General features: G+C 37.3%; 1 protein-coding gene and 1 long non-coding RNA gene across 6 annotated transcripts in view; one reads left to right on the top strand and one right to left on the bottom strand.

Moving 5' to 3' along the window:
- Positions 1-20,054, bottom strand: part of NTNG1 (netrin G1) — a 158,814-nt gene that overhangs the window by 27,437 nt on the left and 111,323 nt on the right. For 2 of the 5 annotated variants that reach the window (XM_056355568.1, XM_056355567.1), the window contains exons 6-7: positions 13,643-13,708; positions 11,673-11,732 (exon numbers count right to left, since the gene is read on the bottom strand). The exons of 1 other annotated variant lie outside the window; for it this stretch is intronic. In XM_056355568.1, the coding sequence (XP_056211543.1) occupies positions 11,673-11,732; positions 13,643-13,708 (126 nt within the window). Of the gene's footprint in view, positions 1-584; positions 723-6,311; positions 6,480-11,672; positions 11,733-13,642; positions 13,709-20,054 lie in introns of all 5 variants that reach the window. 2 more of the 5 variants (XM_056355571.1, XM_056355569.1) reach the window with 2 other exon arrangements.
- On the top strand, positions 694-18,315 carry LOC130156787 (uncharacterized). Its single transcript, XR_008824612.1, has 3 exons — positions 694-818; positions 906-1,009; positions 14,560-18,315. It is a non-coding gene; the product is annotated as an uncharacterized LOC130156787 (long non-coding RNA).

Genomic DNA, 20,054 nt, shown 5'->3' with positions numbered 1-20,054 from the left:
ACATCTGGTCTAGCATGATCTACGCAAAAATTCAGCTGTTATTTTTAAGGATGTTAAGTACACCTTCATTTTTTTTTAACCTTTGGCTATTGTCTAGTTTTCACTAATTATAACAGGTAATGAGCCAGTGTTTTGCAGTTTCATTGTCTAGGGACATAGTTTGAAGATATAAAAGCATAGTTAAGTTACTCAAGAAGCTGAAGTTTAATACAGAAAAAAGTGAACATGCAGAGAAATCACCTTTTGTCTTTTAGTAAGAATTTTAAATCTGGAGTTAATATGCTGATGCTTTAGTACACAAAACTTATTTCACAGTTGGCAAGACACAAATATTTACAGATTTCAGTGGGAGCTCCTCCAGGCGTTAGCAAGAAAGAGGACACTGAAAACATTGAAATAAATGGATGGCACTGTCAATTTTCTGTCCTCATCTGGGAGTCTTCGAAAAGGCTCAGGCAGTATGGCATTCCTACAGCTTGTAGAGTGGTTTGCTCATTTTCTGCTCTTAAGTAGCTGCACGTGATAGCATACAGATGCAGAGGCAGCAAAGTTGCGGGAGAAGGGCGACTCTCAGAGTTACTTACGTTGACAGCCCAAGCTGTGCCAGATATATCCCGGCAGACATTTATCACATTTAGGCCCTGATGTTCCCTCCTTACACTCACAAAATCCTCTGTCATTACAGCGATCATGGACTGAACCAAAAGGGTTACAATAACAGTCTGCAGAAACAAGACAACACATACACACTGGATTCAGGTCTACACGTGGTGACAATTCATTCAATACCAATAAAGGGTGCATTTCCAGTGCTAAAGGTAAAGGAAGACTGTCTGTTAAGGGTATCTAGAGTAGTGAATATAACTAGTATAGGTCCATTTGTTTGTTTGCATATGTCGTTTCAGGAAGATACATTTTATGACGTGAAGAGAAAAAGTAAACAGGAAGATATAAAGGCAGAAGATACCATGGTCTTTGAGGATAAGTGATTGTAACAGATCCTCTTTTGGTAAGAATATTTTTGACAATTTAATGAACATTAGAAAAGCTTTGTATAGCATGGATATATCAATGTGCCATCAGGGTGAAATGGTTCGCATTATTAAAATAGACTTGTCCATATTACTCAATATTTCGGAAGTGCTGAATGCCTTTCAGGGCTATATAAATGCACTTTACTGATTTCCAAGATAGTCTTCCTTTATAGTTTTGAGCAGCAGCAAAATTTATGTGGATATCTGCTATTAAATTGATGAGATTGTATTTATCAGTGATGTTGTTAAACCTTTTACATATTCCACAATGAAAAGCTTGAGGTGAGCACTAATGTAATGCAAAACTTATCAGAACTGGCTTTATGCTGCCATTTTCATTTCTCTCACCTCCCAGTGGGCAGATGGAAAATGCAATGAGGCTCATTCCTTGCTGTATATTTTCCACATGTGTTCACCTAATTAAAAAATGACTAGGGTAACCCATTTCCTCCCACAACACTTACTGTGTTGTTCATTCACAGCCCTTTTTTTTTCAGATGTGATTACAATATCTGTGTTCAGCTTTCAGCTAGCTGAACGAAGACAAGACAGTAGCTAGCAGAGCTCATATTTGGCACTCCTGTTCTTCAGTTTTGGGTTGTTTGTGTTTTGTTTTGGCTTTTTTTTTTTTTTTTTTGAAATGAAGGGCTGTATCTTATTTGTACATAGACCCACGTAGACCCAGAGTAACTCCACTGTCAACTGAGACCACAGACACATGTTGGCAGCATCTGCTCTCTGCTGTTATTGAAGGCTAAAGATAAACAAATCGATTCCTGAATCTGGGCAATCTGCTGTGAGTCTGGCTTTATATGTCTGTCAAGCAGTGCTACTTTGATGACTACCTTTGGCAATTGTTCCCTAGCATTAGGTTAAACCTCAGCAATATTGTAAACAACAACATGAAGTTGAACTGGGAAATAAAAGATAAAAAACAAATCCAATGGAAAAACTGTTAATAGGAAAAAAATTACCAGGAAGACATTTGTCATCTGTTGTCTCAGTGTTTATTAACTATAAATTACAGATGGCACTTTGAACATTTGGCATGCTGAAGAAGAATAGTTACCTTTGGCAAACGGAGTTCCACAATAATAATAGTTAATTAGCTAGCAACATTCATTAATGAAGTTGAAAAGTGACACGCCAAAAATACTGTGCAAGGCTGAGCAGAATTATAGCACAGTGAGTGCCATTTGAAAAGCTGGCAATTCTGATGTTAATCAGATGGATGTAAACAGGCATAGAACTGAGATAAATATTGGATGCAAGAAGTAAAATTTCCTTGAAGAGTTTTTATAGAAAACCTTGAAAGACAAAAAACTTGGAATTATGTTAGAAACAGAGGGCCCGATTCTTGTACGTGAAAAAGAGCTTAGTTGGACATAATGGAGTTACAGTGATTTAAACCAAGTGTTTGCGAAAGAAACGTATGGACTATGATATTGAATGTTATAGATACATTATATTTACCAGAGAACAAGAAACTGACCCTGAATCAGTGGAAGCTTTCCTACTGAACTCTATCACAGACATACATAAGAAGTACTTGGCCCTTATTGTGCTGTTTAAGGGTAAGTAGGTAGTGGAAACAAAACTTTAAGCCAGGCCCTTTTACAAAAGTAGATGTTCAAATCAGAACACCAGACAGACCCAGTAACCTTTAGTAACTGAATCTAGCCTCCACCTTTCCCAATACACAGTTGATGCCACAGGCACATAGTCTACCGAGGTCCACTGAACATCCAGACTCATTGTCCAACACAGTATCACAAGTTTTGGAACTCTTCCCAAGACCTGCTAAATACTTAAGGCACTGAAAAGCTCAAAAGCCACAATTCCAGTGTACCGCAGGGAGGCAGTGAGTATCTCCAACGCCCTTACAACAAAAGGTTATTAAATAACATTAAATTAACATTCCAAATAAGCAGACCACACACCAGGTTCCAGGGCAAGGAAAAAAACCTCTGCAGATCTGAACTGCAAAGGAATTCTCCTCCTAATCTCCATCTGGTGACTGTCTGAAGGATGGGCAGATGACAGTAGTAGTCAACTGTTCACTGAGATTCACTGTATCAGTGTGATGCTGCCAACAAACCACAATGAAAATAAGTAAAAAAGGAGGTTAGGAAAATGGGCTGAAGCTTGCAGGCCTGCTACTTATCAGTCTGGGTTGACAGTGGCTACAGGACAACTCTTAGGGTTCATTTAACCATGTATCATTAGGGTTTCTAAAGGTCTCCTAGGCGTTAGTTGAAGCTTAAGCCTAAGTGACTGCCAGGTTGGCGTATATGTGTGACAATTATTACCATTTCAGTATTTATGTAGTTAGGCAAAGGAAATGTTTTATTACTCTGGGTCTACTTGGTGGTTTCCATGCTATCCATGCTTGTCAGTGTGTGTATTCACTGAAATAAAGAGTTATTAAGACCTTGTAGAAATAAAAAGCTCTTCAAGTTGTTAAATTCTTTTTCACTGTAAGCATGTCGAGTGAACGATTTTTAACTTTAAAATACCTTGATTTATTTAGAAACTGTAGTTGTCCATATGAGGTAATTTTGCAGTTAACTGAGAAATCCACAGATTTTTGGTATTTCATTTTAGGGAATAAAATTTATTTAGCTTCTGAAGAAATTAAGGGCATAAAGTAATTAGATTTAAGCCCACTGTATAATGCATTGCATTTAGTTCACTGGTAAAAACCTTCTCAGTACTTCAGTTCCTTGTAACTTGTTAGTTTTAAAACTGAAATATTCTAAATTTTCTCCATTTAGTTAGCATCAGCTAAGATTCACAGATTTATTATCCATGCACTTACCATATATCTTTACAAAAACTATATAAACAGTTCTGATAAATCAGAGACAAAGCCCTGTTAGCTGTCATTAAACTAGCTTACTCAAACATTCTTTACTTTCCTACATATATGACTGAAGAGGAAAAAAATTAGCCTGGAAAAATTACTTTCATACAGGAATAAGATTTGCACATGTCACTGGATATCTGCTTATTAAAATGTTCATGCCAACAGTTCACTTGTACTTAAACCCCCAAACACTGCTTTTAAACTCAGAGAAAAGAGAAATGAGCATTTCCAATAGAGCAAGACTCTTTGTGCTTGACCTAGAAGGGTGGTGAATCCATCAGCTCTCTCAGAGGTGAAAATACTCTACATTTTGCCCAATTAAATCTTAGGAGCCCCGATTCAGGAAAGCACTTTAAGCACAAACTTCTCTGTTTTCTGAAAAGTGCTTAGGTATCTGCTTCACTTCGCTGACTTCAAACAAGAAGTAGCAAGAGTCTTCTTAAGTTGGCAAATCAAGTAGGATACATGCATTTTGTATATAGGATGGTCACTATGATCCTGAAAACATTTTTAGTCCAACGAGAATATTACTTATTTAAAACAAATTACCTAATATGTAGCAAATCAGGGTTTGATACTACAGCCATCTCACACGGTATAATTTTCATGGGAGCCCAAGAAGATTCTGTTTGCTTTAAGGTGGGAAAGTCAGCAAGTGAATTGTGTTACCATCTTTTTTTTTTTTTTTCCTTCCTTTTTTTTAAAGGCTCTTGTTAAATTAAAGGTTTTTAGTTTTATTACTGTAGAGTCTGGGGATTTTCAAAGTGCACGGTTGTTTTTACCAAGACAGTTTAAATACATTACTTGCAAATTAATTTAAAATTTACTTATTTTTGACTCCTGGTTTATTAACAACCTTGCCTTACGTAGCTACAGCTGCTGTCTTAGCATTTCAGTGTACATGGGAAAACACTGAATGAGCTGATGAAAAATCCCAAATAGACTAATTTAGTGTCATATTCACTAGGCCTATTTAGGCGGCTGAAATTGTACAGCCCCGATGTCATATCAGTGATGTCAGTCACCTGCATCACACAAATATGAAGGACAGCAGGTTTTTCCCAGGAACATTCGATTGGGTTACTCTCCTCTGCACAGTCATACAAAATCATGACTTGCTTACTGAAGTTCAGCTTAAACTAATTAATGTCAAAGGAGATCATGCATTTTCTGAATGTGTTGCCAAGCAAAGTTAAAAGGAAGACACGTGAAATGCAGTGCGTGGATGGATCTGGCTGTTTATCACGAAATAAAATGTAAATCTGTCAGGCTGCAGAATGAACCAAATAACAGCAACCTGAACAGTTTCTAGCTTGAATCTCAGCAATGGATTATAAAGAATATTAAAATATAATTTATTCACCCATAGTCTGTTTTGGCATGAAAATATAACTACTCTTTCTTTCTGCTTCCTGGAAAATGGAAATAAAAGAAAAAAATCACAATGAAAATCCAGAACAGGTTCTACTGATGCTTAGGTCTACAGGAAACATCTAATGGAATTCTCCACCTCTGTTTGTTATTAGAATTGTGCCTTTTGTGGCTACGTATTAATTGGTGGCCATTGTATGAGGCTTCCTTTATTGTCTATGTTCGATCTTCACCTAGTGTCCTAACTTTTGCCATATCCTGTCTGTCATGACATGAGAACAACGTGTATTCTCCTAGTGTGATAAAATTTTTTATTTTTTTCCTAATACGCTTTTCATATTATGTTCTGACATTTTCTTTAATTCTGCGTTTTGGGTATTTAAAGCGGACGCTAGTTTTAAAGCACTGTTTTCACCTAGGCATCCCTTTTCTAAATTGACGTCATGTCAAACTGATTTGACAAATTCTTCTCCTAACCATGTGGGCATTGTTTCAGTTTCTCCTCTAAGGAGAGGGAAGGTAACGCTGCATTTATGGTCCTGTGCCTGGGAGGAGAACTAGCTGCAACATGTTTTAATGAAATTTAAGTGGATAAAAGGGGCTAATTAACACCACTCCTCATGTCCTACTGATGCAGTTGGCAACTTTTGTAGGTCTCCAGGCAAGTATTCAAGATTCTGTACTAATAATTCCGAAAGTTACAGTGGGAACAGGTATTTATGACTCAACCCTTCAGTTTTCACACATGCAACTGCAGCGTGGCTCCCTCCTGTGGAAGGACAGCACGACCAACCTCGGGAGCTCCCGAGGAAAGTCTGCCCAGGACCCTCAGCCAGGGAGGTTCATCATCATACACAGGTTCAAAATACCTCCTCAGGGCTACAGGGGCAATGGAAATGAGGTGAAAAGTCTACACAGATGTTCTTATCCATTGAAAAAGCTCATTCTGGCTCAACCGGCAAGTAAGCAGCAGTGGTCCCTAGCAGCTGCCAGTAACTGAAAAGGCACAGAAGAAAAGCCGCAAGTATCCCGGGACTGACCTATGCACACATTTTCATCGTCCAGCTCTGCAGAAGCATTTCTGAAGTAGCCAAGCCTGCATAACTCACAGTGCTGACCTCTAGTGTTGTGCTTACAGCTCACGCAAATGACCGTATTGAGCAGCTCGATGTAACTGCACCGGTTGGAGTGCCCGAAGCATTCACAGTCTTTCAAGGAAGAACAGAAATGTATACAAAATGTATACAGCAGCAGAGTAATAGCACATTACATGCTTAGTAAAAATGAACCATGAACAGAAGTATGAATGAATGGCACATACACGTTAATCAATGTGTAACATGGACAACAGCAGATGTTTATCTGCAATGAAAGTGAAGTTTGTTTCAGGCAGGTTAGCGTGACCTGACAACCATAGCATGACGTCGAAGGTTGGCTGTTGTTGGCAGACCTGATGGAACTGAAGCATTTGCAGTTGTAAACCTTTCAGGGGTACTGGAGGCTTGGTTTCCGCTGATAGAAATGCACGTCTTTTTGCACGTTTGAGATGAACATAAACCAAGACCCAGGAGAAACTTCCTCATATTAAAAATGTTAAATACAGTGGACAAAATTGTCAAACTTCATCATGCTTAAATCCACAACTCAAAGTAGAATAAAAGCTTTGTTCTGACGTAAATGGTGAGTATTCAAAAATACAGCTGAACTTGGGGTGCTGTAACTGGTAGAAACCTTGGGAACTTTGGTTTTAAGACTAAACAAATCTCTAGTTTGACAATTTTGGCCAGCACCTCCTAAAAAAAAAAAAAAAAAAATTAACAGAGAAGAATAGGAAGGAAAAGACGGTGTTATTTGGGAGCTACTTCTACTGCACTTCTGAGGTAAGCATTAACCCATTTTTATACTCTGTGATGAAAAACAATTGGGCCAGAAAAGATCACAACAATTCTGAAAAGTGTACTGAATAGAAAGCATGCTTACTGCAGCCATCTGAAATGCAGCTGGCATGACAGTTGCTTTTTGAAAACCCCTTCATTAAGTGCAGAACGCTAGTGCCTTTTAGTCTTTAATGACAAGCAATGTTTGGGTTTATGCAGAAAGGAGAAACTAGAAATGTATCAATATCGTTATAGAAGGCACAGCTATGCTTTGTGTAGAAAGCTTGTGTAAGTCTGATCACTCAGCTCTGAGATTATGAGCCCAGAATGAATGCAGAAAAGGTTATTGGGATGTTCAGAGAAGTAGAGAGCCTATTTAAAAAGTGAAGACTAGGATAATTTGGCTTGTTTAGTCTAGGAAACTGAAGACAGGGGATATCGCTGGGCTATAAATACATCAAGGAGATAGCCTTCTCCCATCCCAAGTGAGTATCTGCGCTAATGGACAATACTGGCACAAGAACAAATGGCTGTTAACTGGCCATTGAGAAATTTCAACTGGAAATTAGGAGATGGTATCTAGCTATTAGGGCACTGAGGTTCTGGAGCGCTCTTCCAATTCGTAGCAAAAACACTGATGCTTTAGAGATGTAGTTTGTTAACTGCTGAAAGAGATTACAGTATGCTTCCTGCAGTAATGGAGTTCTGGATGCAGTGACTTGGAAGGGCTTCAAGGTCTTGAAGTTAACTTGGCCTGTAATTAGATAAGGCTGTAGCAGAGGGTATAAAATGTTTCCGTACGTGACAGGGGCCAAGCTGCCCGTGCTGCCTTTCGTATGGCATGCTGCCGATTATGCTGGGGCACCTAATGAGCCCACTGATTGTTGGCGTAGGCATCAGATACAATATTTGTGCCGGTCTGTATTTTTATAAAGAAATAACAATACCAGGACACATTTATGAGTATGTTATACACAATTCTTATATATTTTTTAGGCTGTTGTCTGATGTAGTGGACTGTAAATAGATCACATCTTTTCTTATGCTGTACATCACTTAGCACAACATATGTTTCAATATTGAGAGCTGCCTTTCTGCTGCCAGGAAACATTAATTCAGTTTATATATATACACATTGGGTCAACATATATGCATTCTTATTCTCTTCCATGTTATACTGCTAAACCAACATTTTGTGGTTCATGCCTATCTGATAGTTTTGATGTCTGTAACTGCTGGAGTACGGTAAAACATTTGGTGTATCAGTCTAAGTATGTTACCACTTGACATAACTGAGTGGGGAGGAAAAAAGTGTTAATGTTTGTTGTCTTTTGCAGCTGGTCAGTGTGATTCAGCATCTCAGCCAGCCACCCAGCAGCATTTCTTCCCTAGTATATCCATCTTGCTCGAGTAAAAACTGCCTGTGTGGGGCAGAGGCAACAGATCTAAAAGTGGAAACTAGCACTAGCAAACAAGAGTCACAGGGAAAATTGTTACTATTTGTAAGTTTTTGTGTGTTTGGTTTTTAAAATAAGAAAGGCTGGTTAGTGATAAGCAATCTGATCCTTCTGAATCTCAGCCAGAAGCAAAGCTGTCTTAGTCTCTCTGGCAAAGGACTCGTCTTCTGTTACCATTAGGCAATTTGTTTTGGTGAGATGATACCATACTAGTGTGTTTGTCAGACTTGCAGCTAAACATAATCATACTGTAGGTGAATTTAGAGGAAATAATCTACCTTGTTTTTCAAATCAGTAACAGGCTGCAGAATACTACATTTTTATGTTTCAAAAATATGCAGACTATAAAGAAGTGCCAGTAGATCAGACTATGCTACATCATCTTTTGTGTTTAAAGTAGCAGAAAGAAATTGAGAATGTTCTGTGAATGAATGGCACTACTTCCACTCTGAAATTGCGATATGACCTTCAGTAATATTACTGCTACACATAATTAGCCATTACAAAAGCACAGGAAACAAAGCTGCACATAAAGTAATTCACTCTGTAACAGGCCTTGTTACAAAGTTATGATTTGGACTCAAGAAACATCTATTAATTATGAAGGACTTAGTTTGATGTACACGCATGCTCCTAACCGTATGCAGAAGGACTAACCAAGTTCAGGTGTGGCTCATCAATGTTAAAGGTAAACAATGAGACCAGTTCTTATACTTGGCTGCATTCTTACTGGTCCTGCTCTTTTGTAACAACTGTGCTGTGTGAAAGAAAGCCTTAGTCTCCAAGTTAACTTATACTAAGATACAGGAAACGTCTACGAATCTTGATCATCTGACTGGTAAATGCTACATGGTGTAGAAAAAAAACCTAGTTAAGTAAAAAACAGTCTAACATCTGATCCAAGATTGGCAATGGTGCAAAGAAAAAAAAAAAAAAGCCACGGCAAGTAACGATTAAATCAAATTTTTAATAATTTTTGCTTCTCCCTACCTCTTCCCGCATTTTGCTAGTGCAGTAATATGAACCTATTTTGCTTACTGCTCTTGGCCTGATAAGTGAATCATTTTTACATCCCTCTGCGTTTATTAAGAGAGCTATGTAAAGGGTCTTCATATGACTGAAATGGAATGATTTTTACCACTGGCTACATGAGGTGCCACACTAAACCAGTCAAACACAGTGTATAGATCTGCATTCAGCATTATGCCAGCTGGGATGCTGATACCTGTCAATGCTGTATGGCCCTTCCAGCTTTATCATGTGGCTCACCTTAACCAGCACACCAAGACCAGAAAAAAGCCTGCTTATTAGAACTGTCAGAAGCACAGCTTAAAGTTTTTGGGTATGTGCCTCTGGCGAGCAGCCCAAGCACCTTCATACACTGGCAAAGCCACACAATCACTGAGATGGGGGGAGAAGTATAAAAATCAGATGGTTTACCAACAATGAAACAACGTGAGCTTACAGTGCTAGAAAATGCTGCTTTCAGTTTTGAGTACTGCATGTCAGAAAAGGCACAGGTAAACCGGAGACGGTTTAAAGCTATTAACAAAACGGAGTAAATGATTTGGCAAATAAAACCTCAGAGGAGAGGCAAAGATAGTTAGATAGGTTTAACGTGAAGGGAGAAGGGAGAAGAGATAGCCACGTTAGATTTGAGAATTGGCTTTGGATGATCCAGGAATTGTCAGCTTCCTTGTTGACTCACAGAAGGACTGGCTCTATGAGCCTGTAAAGACAATGCAGTGATTCTATTGCAACGATCTTGATCCCACTGTAAAAAGCCTGATAAAACTGCCCATTGAAGGAGGCTCATAAAGAGGCTGATCGTCTTAAGAGTTTTGTTTCTACAAATTCAGTACTTTTTTTCCCTCCCATTATAATGCTATGCATTTACATCTTTGAGGTGACATTCTATCGTGCTGTGGGGACAAGGTTCAGCTGAAGCTTCAGCTGCGACCAATAAAACACAAAACATCATCACATGAAACAATGGTAAACACATACAGAAGGGAAGCATATTTTTTAAACTAAGACAGGTAATGCATGAGACATCTATCAGTGTCATTCTCTAATTAAAAGCACAAAGAGTGTTTCAAGAAAAGTGCATTCAGAAATCATTACAGTGTTTTTCATTTTCCAGTAACTATGTGCTCCTCCCCTATACACTAACAAAAGGCAAACAAAGGAGATTTCACTGTAACCTTAGAAATGACCTGCTTCATAACAAACAGTATGGATCATCATCATGATCTCATCTAATGGGTCAAACTAAGTTCAATCATTTGTTAATATCCCTATTCCTTGTTAATATGTATTTCATGAATAATGAGATAATCACAATAGCTACAGAAAGACAAAACATCTGCATACATACTCTTTACAGATAAATTGATCAGGAAAAACAATGAGAGGATCTCAGGGTTCAGACTGTGAACGATAGATATGCAAATGAAACGGGTTGCCTGTAAGTCAGAGGGAATATTGGCATCTTTCATTATGCCTATATAATTCCATTATTTTAATAAACCACTGAAACATCAGTTCAAAATGTAATGCCTACGCTCTGAATTTGCACACTGTTACAATAAAATGAAGATGTAAGGCGCACTTACAATGCATTAAACGACATAACTATGCATTACACTCCATGGCATTTACAGACACTACTTGAGGATACGGACAATTGACGTTTTATGTATTGTTTGCCCTCAACAAATCTGCTTATGTATCCTCTTTTACAATTTATGCATATTAGTGAGGAAAACAAGACTCTAGCAAACATTTGCTTTCTAGTCAATGATCTGAATGGTCATATTCATACATTTAACTCCTTTAAAAACAAATGCCATGTCACTTCGTATGCCAGCAGCAACTGTCTAAGAAGCGTATTTATTTTCCTTGTATGGCTTATGTTTATGCGACTTAATGCTTCTGTTGTTGTCAATGAAGATGCCTCACCAGTAAGCTGATGGGTACACTTCACAGATATTCCAGATTCATACAGTGCAATGTTTTCACAACACAGAGCACTATGGAATCACTGTATGAATCCAAGAATTCCTACCTCTCTTGTGGTTTGCAACTTGAACAGAAGAAACAGTTGACATAGCTAATTTGGGAGCAACTGGACAGGTAATAAAATGAACAGTAAATTAGAAAAGGTATCATATAGAAACAAATCAAAAGATTAAAATAAACTTTTTTATTTTCTAACTTATAAAGTAACTTTAACCCTGGTTATTGTTTTATAAGGAAAGACTGAAAGTCAGGGAAAATGAGTTATGTACTATCTACTATTGAATCACTTGAGCTGTAATATCCAAGATAAAGAAAGGGAATGTAATTCACATCTATACACTTTGGCAGTTTTGTGTTAGAGGTTATTTGATGATTTCTCCCAATCCCTGACCAATGATGACTATATGGTAACCAGAGTGGTCTGCAAAGGGTTTTATTAAATTTGTATAAAAATTTATTCTGGCCTAATAGCATAAACAAAGAAAACACCATTAACAATATTAGGTATAGGCAGATTTCTGTAATTATTCTCTTCATATGCTATCCTTGACGGAAGTATTTTATCTACTATACATGTTAAACATTGTTACAATGTGCTGCAAACACAAAAACTGACTAGAAAAGCTTGTAAGTTTTTGTGTTTTGTGCTCCCTCTTGAAACATCGGAACTAAATTTGCTATAACTCTTATTTTTGAGGAAGAAGGACTGAATAATTTTCTGTTCAAGACTCATTTTGCAATGAAGTTAAGTCTCAGATCACAAGCAGTATAATTAAGCTATGAAATCCATTAGAAGTGCTAAGTATCATTTAATTGGGAATGTTTTGATTTAAAATTCCTGTGAATAATGCAGGCTACTCCTTACAGAAAGCAGAGGAGCAGAGATCAATCTGTTGTTTTTTGTTTTGTTTAAGGAACGCATGCAAAAGCTTGGAAAATGTACCATGAGCTAAATGAAGTTACTGAAAAGCTAAGCATAACTTCATCAGGGATATTTAATTTAAAATATATGTAAATAATGAGAACTAAAGTACATCGTTAATCCTTATAGAGAGCACAAATCCACTAGTATTTTCTATTTTGTTGGGAACATAGAGACGTGCACATAAAACATGGTAGATTTTATAAGTCTGTGCGTATGTTTTGATTTGGTCATGGTGATCAATGGTTTTAACTATGGCCCTTCCCATGTAATTCCCCCCCAGATTCCCAATACATCTTGTTCAGTTTAGCAGCTATTTTCTAGATCACCTTTTCATTAACATTATTCTCCAGTTGTATGTGTTATAGCACAGAAAGGACACCCTTTGAACAGTCAAAGCAAGCCACAGGCCAGATTTCTGCAGGGATTTTTTGGGGAGTAAAGGGCAGTAAATAAGGAGAACAAAAGGACATTTTTTTTGTAATGAACTATCATTTTGAAATGTGAAGTATAGGCGAACATAACTTCAAGTAACACAGAATCTTACTTTTATTAGTCTTCTGTCTCTTTCAATGCTAATAATCATGCCACAGTCTGTCAGTAATTGTTTGTGTGGCACTCCAATTGTAGACTGCTATGAGTCTATCCTGCAGAGAACTTGCTTGTATTGTGGATGGCACACAAGCTGAGAATGCTTCTCAGCTCACTTGGGAAAACAAAGTGGAAACGAGACATTAAAAATGGGTTTGATGTAGACAATGACAATCTTTCCCACTCAAAAATCTCAGAACTTAGAATACAGGCTGTGCTGTCTAAACAAGTCCAACGTTATCCAGGGCTTTCTGTATATCAGTACTCATAATCTGTGCATCTACTTTTCCAGACTTTTCGCAGTAATGTGCACAATTTGAGTGTTGGAAGACTCCCTTTTCAGATAAGGTCTCTTTTATGGTTATTTTCTCACCGAGTAGCATTACTTGGCACCAGAAGAAAAATGAGTTGGATTATTGTTGTTACTACTTTTGCCACCACGTGGGACTCCTTCAAAACAATTTCAGTAACTTTAGACCACTAGGAATTTTACAGCATCCTACCTTGGTTTGGTTTAGAAACCTCAAGGGAAGAAATATTCGGCCATATCCTATCAAACTTTGGAGGATCTGCATGCATCAGGAAAAATCAGGTTTTGTTATTTACATCTGTGATATTGTTCTAAACAGGCAAGCATATGGACAAAGACACAGAATACAAACATCCATTACTGGACTAGTCTAGGTTGCACTTGAACAGTACATGACTCCACAGTGAACAAGAAAACAAGCAATTGATGATTCCCAAAACACCAAATGGACATAAAATACTGTGCGTAACAATGTATCTTCTGTGGTTTAAAATATATTTTTTGGTGATAGAAGATATCCTAGACCAATATATATGGTTCTAACACCAGGAACAAAACAGGAACATACTTTGGTAAAGCTGCTCTGCAGAGATAAAATGACAGTATCAGACAAATACGGATTTCTTACCAAAGACACATTATCTTATTGAAACATACTGTTTTAGGGCCTTTTGAGTGAATTATATATCTGTTATCAGAAGAAATACATTTACCAGTAGAGTGGGCCTTTTCTTTTGCTTTCTTACTTCTGTGTGTTCTGTTTCCTGTCGTCTCTGCTGATGTATTTTACAGTTTGATTTTTTTTTTTTTTTTGGTAAAAACATTAAATGTCTACATTTCTTAAAAGTCCTACATAATGTGTTACTTCCATGAAACATTTTGCCTCTCAGTGAAAGAATTAGCTATGTCTCTTTAGAGCTTCATCTCCTCTGGTCGATGTGTTTTGGGGCTGGAGCAGTGGGCAGTGATAACCCTTAGCAGAATGGGGAGTAAGTGAAGGGGACGGGGTTGTGTGTGGGGAGGAAAGAAAACTTTCCCTGATCTGGGAAAAGGTATTTATATTCTCCTTATTTTTCTGTTATAATATTTTCTCCTTTTCCATCTGCCTAGCTTTGAACATCAGATTTGGGCCACATTTTTATCGTCTTCTGTGAGTACTGCAGTGGTTGCATCCTTTCTGATCTGAACAGAATTTTCCTGGACAGCCACATCAGCCTACACAGCAGTGATATTCATGGGGAGAGGAAGGTGTGTCTCACTGTTATGTCCATCTTACTGGAAGACCTTCAGGGGAGCTACGACAAAAAAACTTGGGCTTCAAACATCTGATGTGGAAGGAGGGCATCCCATTCTGACCCACTTGTCAAGGGTGAAGACAAATGGGCTGAGTGAGGTTGGCTGTCCCCAAAGTGTTCCCACATAGAGAACCATTCAAGGAAAGGATGATGACCTGCACTGTGCCATTTACTGTTAGGTAGTCTTCTGAAAGTGAATCAGTCAAGTTGTGATATAATCACATCATTGCATCATATTCTTGCATTTTTGTGCTTTTCCCTATCAGTCAAGAAAACAGAAGGAAGAAAGACTGAGTCAGTTTGGTAGATTCTCAGACTACGTATTGATTAAAAGATAACCTGCTTCTGCCGGTCAGATCCACCAATTCACACACATAGGAAGTGCAAACACATTAGTCAGAGTGTATGACAAAAGGCATCCAAAAGCCGTACTTACGGAGGTGGCATGATAACCCTAGCCCACTGAAAGACACTAATTCCATGCACCTGAGAGACCACCTTCCTCCACCTCCTGAAACATTGGCTGGCAACAGTTTCAAGCATACGCAAATTACTCACACAGTCAATTCACTGTTAAAATTTTGGTAGATTTAGGACACTTAAGCTTCACGTAAAGATTGTAAAGGGACTGGACATTAGAGAATGCATGTAAAAGTCATCTGGTAAAAAATGAAAAGCAATCTTTATTGACTACATTGTCCTGCTGTCCCCTGAGCCTTTTTTTTCTTTTAGCCATTGTGCAACGTTAGGGTTGTTGCAGAACACTTGTAATGTTTCAGACTGGAGCTTCCAGTATCCTACTTGTGTTGTTGAATACTGTGTAGGCATACTACACACCTACTACAAAATTTCACCTACTATAAAAAATTCACATCCATAATGGTCTTCAATTGAAATGGCCTAGGTATTAAGCAGAAGTAAAAGTAATAGTGTCAAAGCTTTGTAATGCCTTAGGACTAACCCTTGGAATAGCTGTATCAATAAACTGTAGGTCCCATATAGGAAATATATCAGATACTTTATATAATCTGATTCATATAATCAGTAACATTTCATATATAATCTTATTCTTATGATGATTTCCCCAAGTAATCTTTTGTCCAAATAAAATAATTATTTGTATGACAGAAAAATCAGTGTTACGTATTTCTTTGCAATCCTATAAATGCTATAGATCTGTGCTCGTTTTAGCAAACTTACTTAAAAAAAAGGTTGTGACTTACTGCAAAATAATTAAAAATTCCCTGACCCTTTAGATTAGATTGCATTCAGCTGAGTTTCTTAATGGGCACCCACAACAATAAAGAGCATATTTACAGTGCCTGAAGATTACCAATTAAGTATTATTACTAGCAATGATTACTAGTTACTAGTGATAATTATAGCCATCTTAGAATGGACTTCTGGAGGTCATTTTTTTCCACCTTTTGCTCATAGCAGGGTCAACTTCAAAGTTAGCTGAGGTGGTTCAGGGTCATAGCCGGCTGACACCAGCTGCTGTCGTCAGTGTCTCTGGGATGCTTGGTAATGTCGTTAACGCTCCCAGAGAATTAATGCTTCTCTTATGTGCTGCTGCCTTTTTTTTTTTTTTTTTTTTTTTTTAAATCTTTGGTAAAAAGAGTATTTTTTTCTTATGTCCTTATTCATGAAATGTATTAACACCAAGATTACAGGTTTCTTGATAAAGGCCTTTCTTCTTATCTTTGAAATTTTCTGTTTTTTTAAATAATGAAGATGACTTCAGATGCTTTATCTGAAAAGGTATGTGAGATGTCCAAGTCAAAGAATGTTGACTGTCATTCCCACAAGAATATTGGAGCAGATGAGTCATCCTTTGAACAGGCACTGGGAAGATTCATTTAGCAGCTAGTTATTCTTTTATAGCAACTTGTGAAAATATTTCTAGTCCTCAATGATTGCCACTAAAGGTTTTATTTGTAAAGAAATTGACTAGATAAACCAAGCTTTTCCAGAACAATTCCATGTATGGACACTGTAGTGTGTAACTGAAGTCATTATTTGCCAGAGTAATTAATGAATTTTGGTATAGGTATTCTATAAGACATACTATGTAGATCTGCTGTAATATTATTCTATGACAGCTATTTTGGGTAAACAAGGCTACAGAAATGTGAAAGAGTTTCTAAAAGTGTATTTTAGTATTGTTATTTAGAAGTGAAGCTACTGTAGGCACCTGTGTCATATGACTGAGCAGAAAATTCGATATAACATTTTAAATTTGCATTGGAAATTTCTGTATTTTTAGTTACTATCATTCCAAAGCCAACTGTATGCAGGAAATAACAAGTGGGGAAAAAAAGTAATAATCTTGCTTTTGTGAACTAAGGAGAAACTGATTGCATTATATTTACTAGGTGTATGATAATTTCCTTTGGTGTGTCCCCCCCCCCCGGGGCCCCAATCCTTTTTTTGGATATACAGTATTGGAATTACCTATGGTATTAAATGAAGAAAATTTGCTCACATATTCACTGGAACTGCAGTCTGCACCGTGGGCTGCATCGTGGCTTCAGACTGGGGAACTAATGGAGATGAACGGGTAGTTCAGCCCGATGCCAGCCAGCCAGCTGCACGTGCAAAAGCCCTGTCATGGTGTTGGCAGAAATTAATCAGCACTTTGTTGGCTTCTCACTCCAACCAAGTACTGAGCTGGCAGTAAAATTAAAACGTATTCCCACCGGGAGGGGCTATCCCTTCACAAGGATGAAGAACGCAGGTGACGGAGTGTATGAGGTTGTGTCGCTGCCAGGGCACCTGCGCTCCACGGCAGACCAGCACATTGTCCTCTCCAAAACAGCTTCTGCTGACCCACTCCACGAAGAACGCATTTGCTGAAAATTGCTACTAATAAATCAGTAAGTCTTAAATAACGCTCACTAATGGCAGACAGGGAGCACTTGTGTTGACAACTATCATTACTTATTTAATTTATAATAACAATAAGGAGCCCTAGTGAGAGATTCCGATTAATATTTTTTTTTAACTTTCTTTCAACTTCTATTTAAAACACAAAAAAGCATTTAAAAAACTGTCAGCATAAGCTTAATGATTCTAGCAGAAGTCCATGTTTCTAGTCACAGAAAAACTGGCCTTGGTACTGCCTATTTTAAACCATGAGTATTTGAGAGTAAATACCTACTCTAAAATACAAGTATCTAATGAGCACAGTGCAGTTTTTATGACAGCATTTTTAGGTGTTGATATATGACAAAAAATTAGGAATAATAAAAAAATAATGCTCATTGAAATCAATAGCAGATTTAGTAACTGCTGGAATAATTGGTTGTGTTTATATGAGATGATATTCCATCACTTCTTACAATGATCACACTACCATTATTACAGCATTTCTATCTCTTTACTTCTGTTAAGTCATGATAACCTACCTCACATAAAATTTTCCTTTCAGCACTTTTGTAACACTGCAAAATCTAACCCATCGAAAGAGAAGAAATGCTTAAAAAGTTTTTGTAAAAAATCACCCCTTTATTAAGTTAAAAAAAAAAATACATGGCCAATGTTAGGCAATCTGTTTTGGAGCAATGTAGGAAGTTTCATACCTGTTCCTTTGAAGAAAGGAGAATTCTGCATATTTGTGAAGATGTGGTTGTTTTATGGCAGCTCCTCAGCCATAACAGCTTTTATAACTGTTGGAAGAATTTAAATGCAATTAGTCCTTTATGTGTCCACTTGTCTTGGAGTAAAAGAAAGTGATTTTTTTAGAGGCTTTTAAAAAAAACAATCCAATGATCCAGCTCTGGAAACTTTTAGATATCAGAAAAAAATCCACTGATTTTAACAAATGTGTTGGCTAATTTTCAAACTAATGAGGTCTGAGGGAGTATTCCTCAATTGTGAGTATTTCCACTCAAATATTTGCAAAAGTGAACAATGAATTCAAGTATTTTTGGAAGGAAATATTTAGATACTATCTCATGACAAAAAAAGTAAATTATTCTATTGATAGTTTCCAGGGGTTGTTCCTTTTTATTTTGATTGATTCTGCTTTTTCCTACAAAGATGCTGAAATTGGCTGGTTGATTAGGATTATTGTACAGTAATTCACAACGGAGAAAGAACAGTAAATCAAGATAATTTTTTAAAAATCAGAATGCCAATTTGGAAACCTTATTCATCCCTTATACTCTATGAAATGAACTGATTACATGCCTAAGGAACAGAAAGAAAAAGAGGAGAGGGTAAAATATAGAAGTGCATTTTTTGCTAGCAATTTCTCCCCAAGCTTTATTAAATTTTAAAATATCTTTATGGATCATGTCTGCTCTCTATAAACTTCCTTGAGTAACTGCAGCTAAACTTGCATATTGCAGGTGCAGTGTTTTGCACGGGTACCATAGTACATATTGAAAAGTTGATATCTTGTCTTCTATAGTGTCCTATCACTTCATTGTTTATTAAATGGTTGAAACAAAGATAACTGTGAACTAAAGTAACTTCAGATATGTTACAGCAAATCAAAAAAACATCAGAAAGACTGTTTGACTGATACACTGTTTCTAACTAACCCAAGATGATGCAGGTAAAGTGGGATAAGAAGGAGAAACAGTACGACACGGCCAGTGGCCATGTCTACTAGACTGGTGAGAATAGCTCTTCTTATCTGTTAAAATTGGTGGATCTGGCGAAACAAAAACTGAAACAAAGGCTCCCCCAAATTTCACCCCAACCCCCAACAACCTGTCAGTGCTCCCTGCAGCTGCGTTGGTCGTTTCTGACCCTGCACTAGAAATCACTGCACAAAGAGGTGGTCTCTGCTCAGTGCTGGGGCCAGCGTGGGTGCTTTGCTACTGAACTTCAAGGGTGAAATGCTAGCTATACAGAAGAAAATTGGCTTTGTTATGAATCCTACCTGGTAAAGAAACTACTCATAATTTTTTTTATGTGGAATATTAAATTTCTTTCAGATCCAGTATTCAAATGAGTGCCTTATACCGCATAGGCTAACAGTATTCTCTTTCAGCACAGTAATGTTTTAATATAATGGAATATTATATATCTAATTGTTACAGTGAAGAATTCTGAGCGCTTCAAAGTATTAAAATAAAGGAGGGAAAACAAATACTGTTACTGGCTTGATCTTATAGTAAGTTACTTAGATAAGGTGATTGCCTTAGACTAGGAGCCTGATTAACAGTATTTATTAAAAAGTCAGACTTGGATAAAATTGAATTTAAATGAGAACATTTGGCGACTATGTCTAAAATTATATATATAGTCTGAAGACAATTTGTAAGTGTTCTAAGAAGATAAATATCTTAATGGTATCTT

Source organism: Falco biarmicus, chromosome 11, assembly GCF_023638135.1.
Source record: "Falco biarmicus isolate bFalBia1 chromosome 11, bFalBia1.pri, whole genome shotgun sequence".
In the NCBI taxonomy this organism is placed as follows: Eukaryota; Metazoa; Chordata; class Aves; order Falconiformes; family Falconidae; genus Falco; species Falco biarmicus.
The sequence above is the reverse complement of the archived record's forward strand: the minus strand, read 5'-3'. Positions and strand labels throughout refer to the sequence as shown.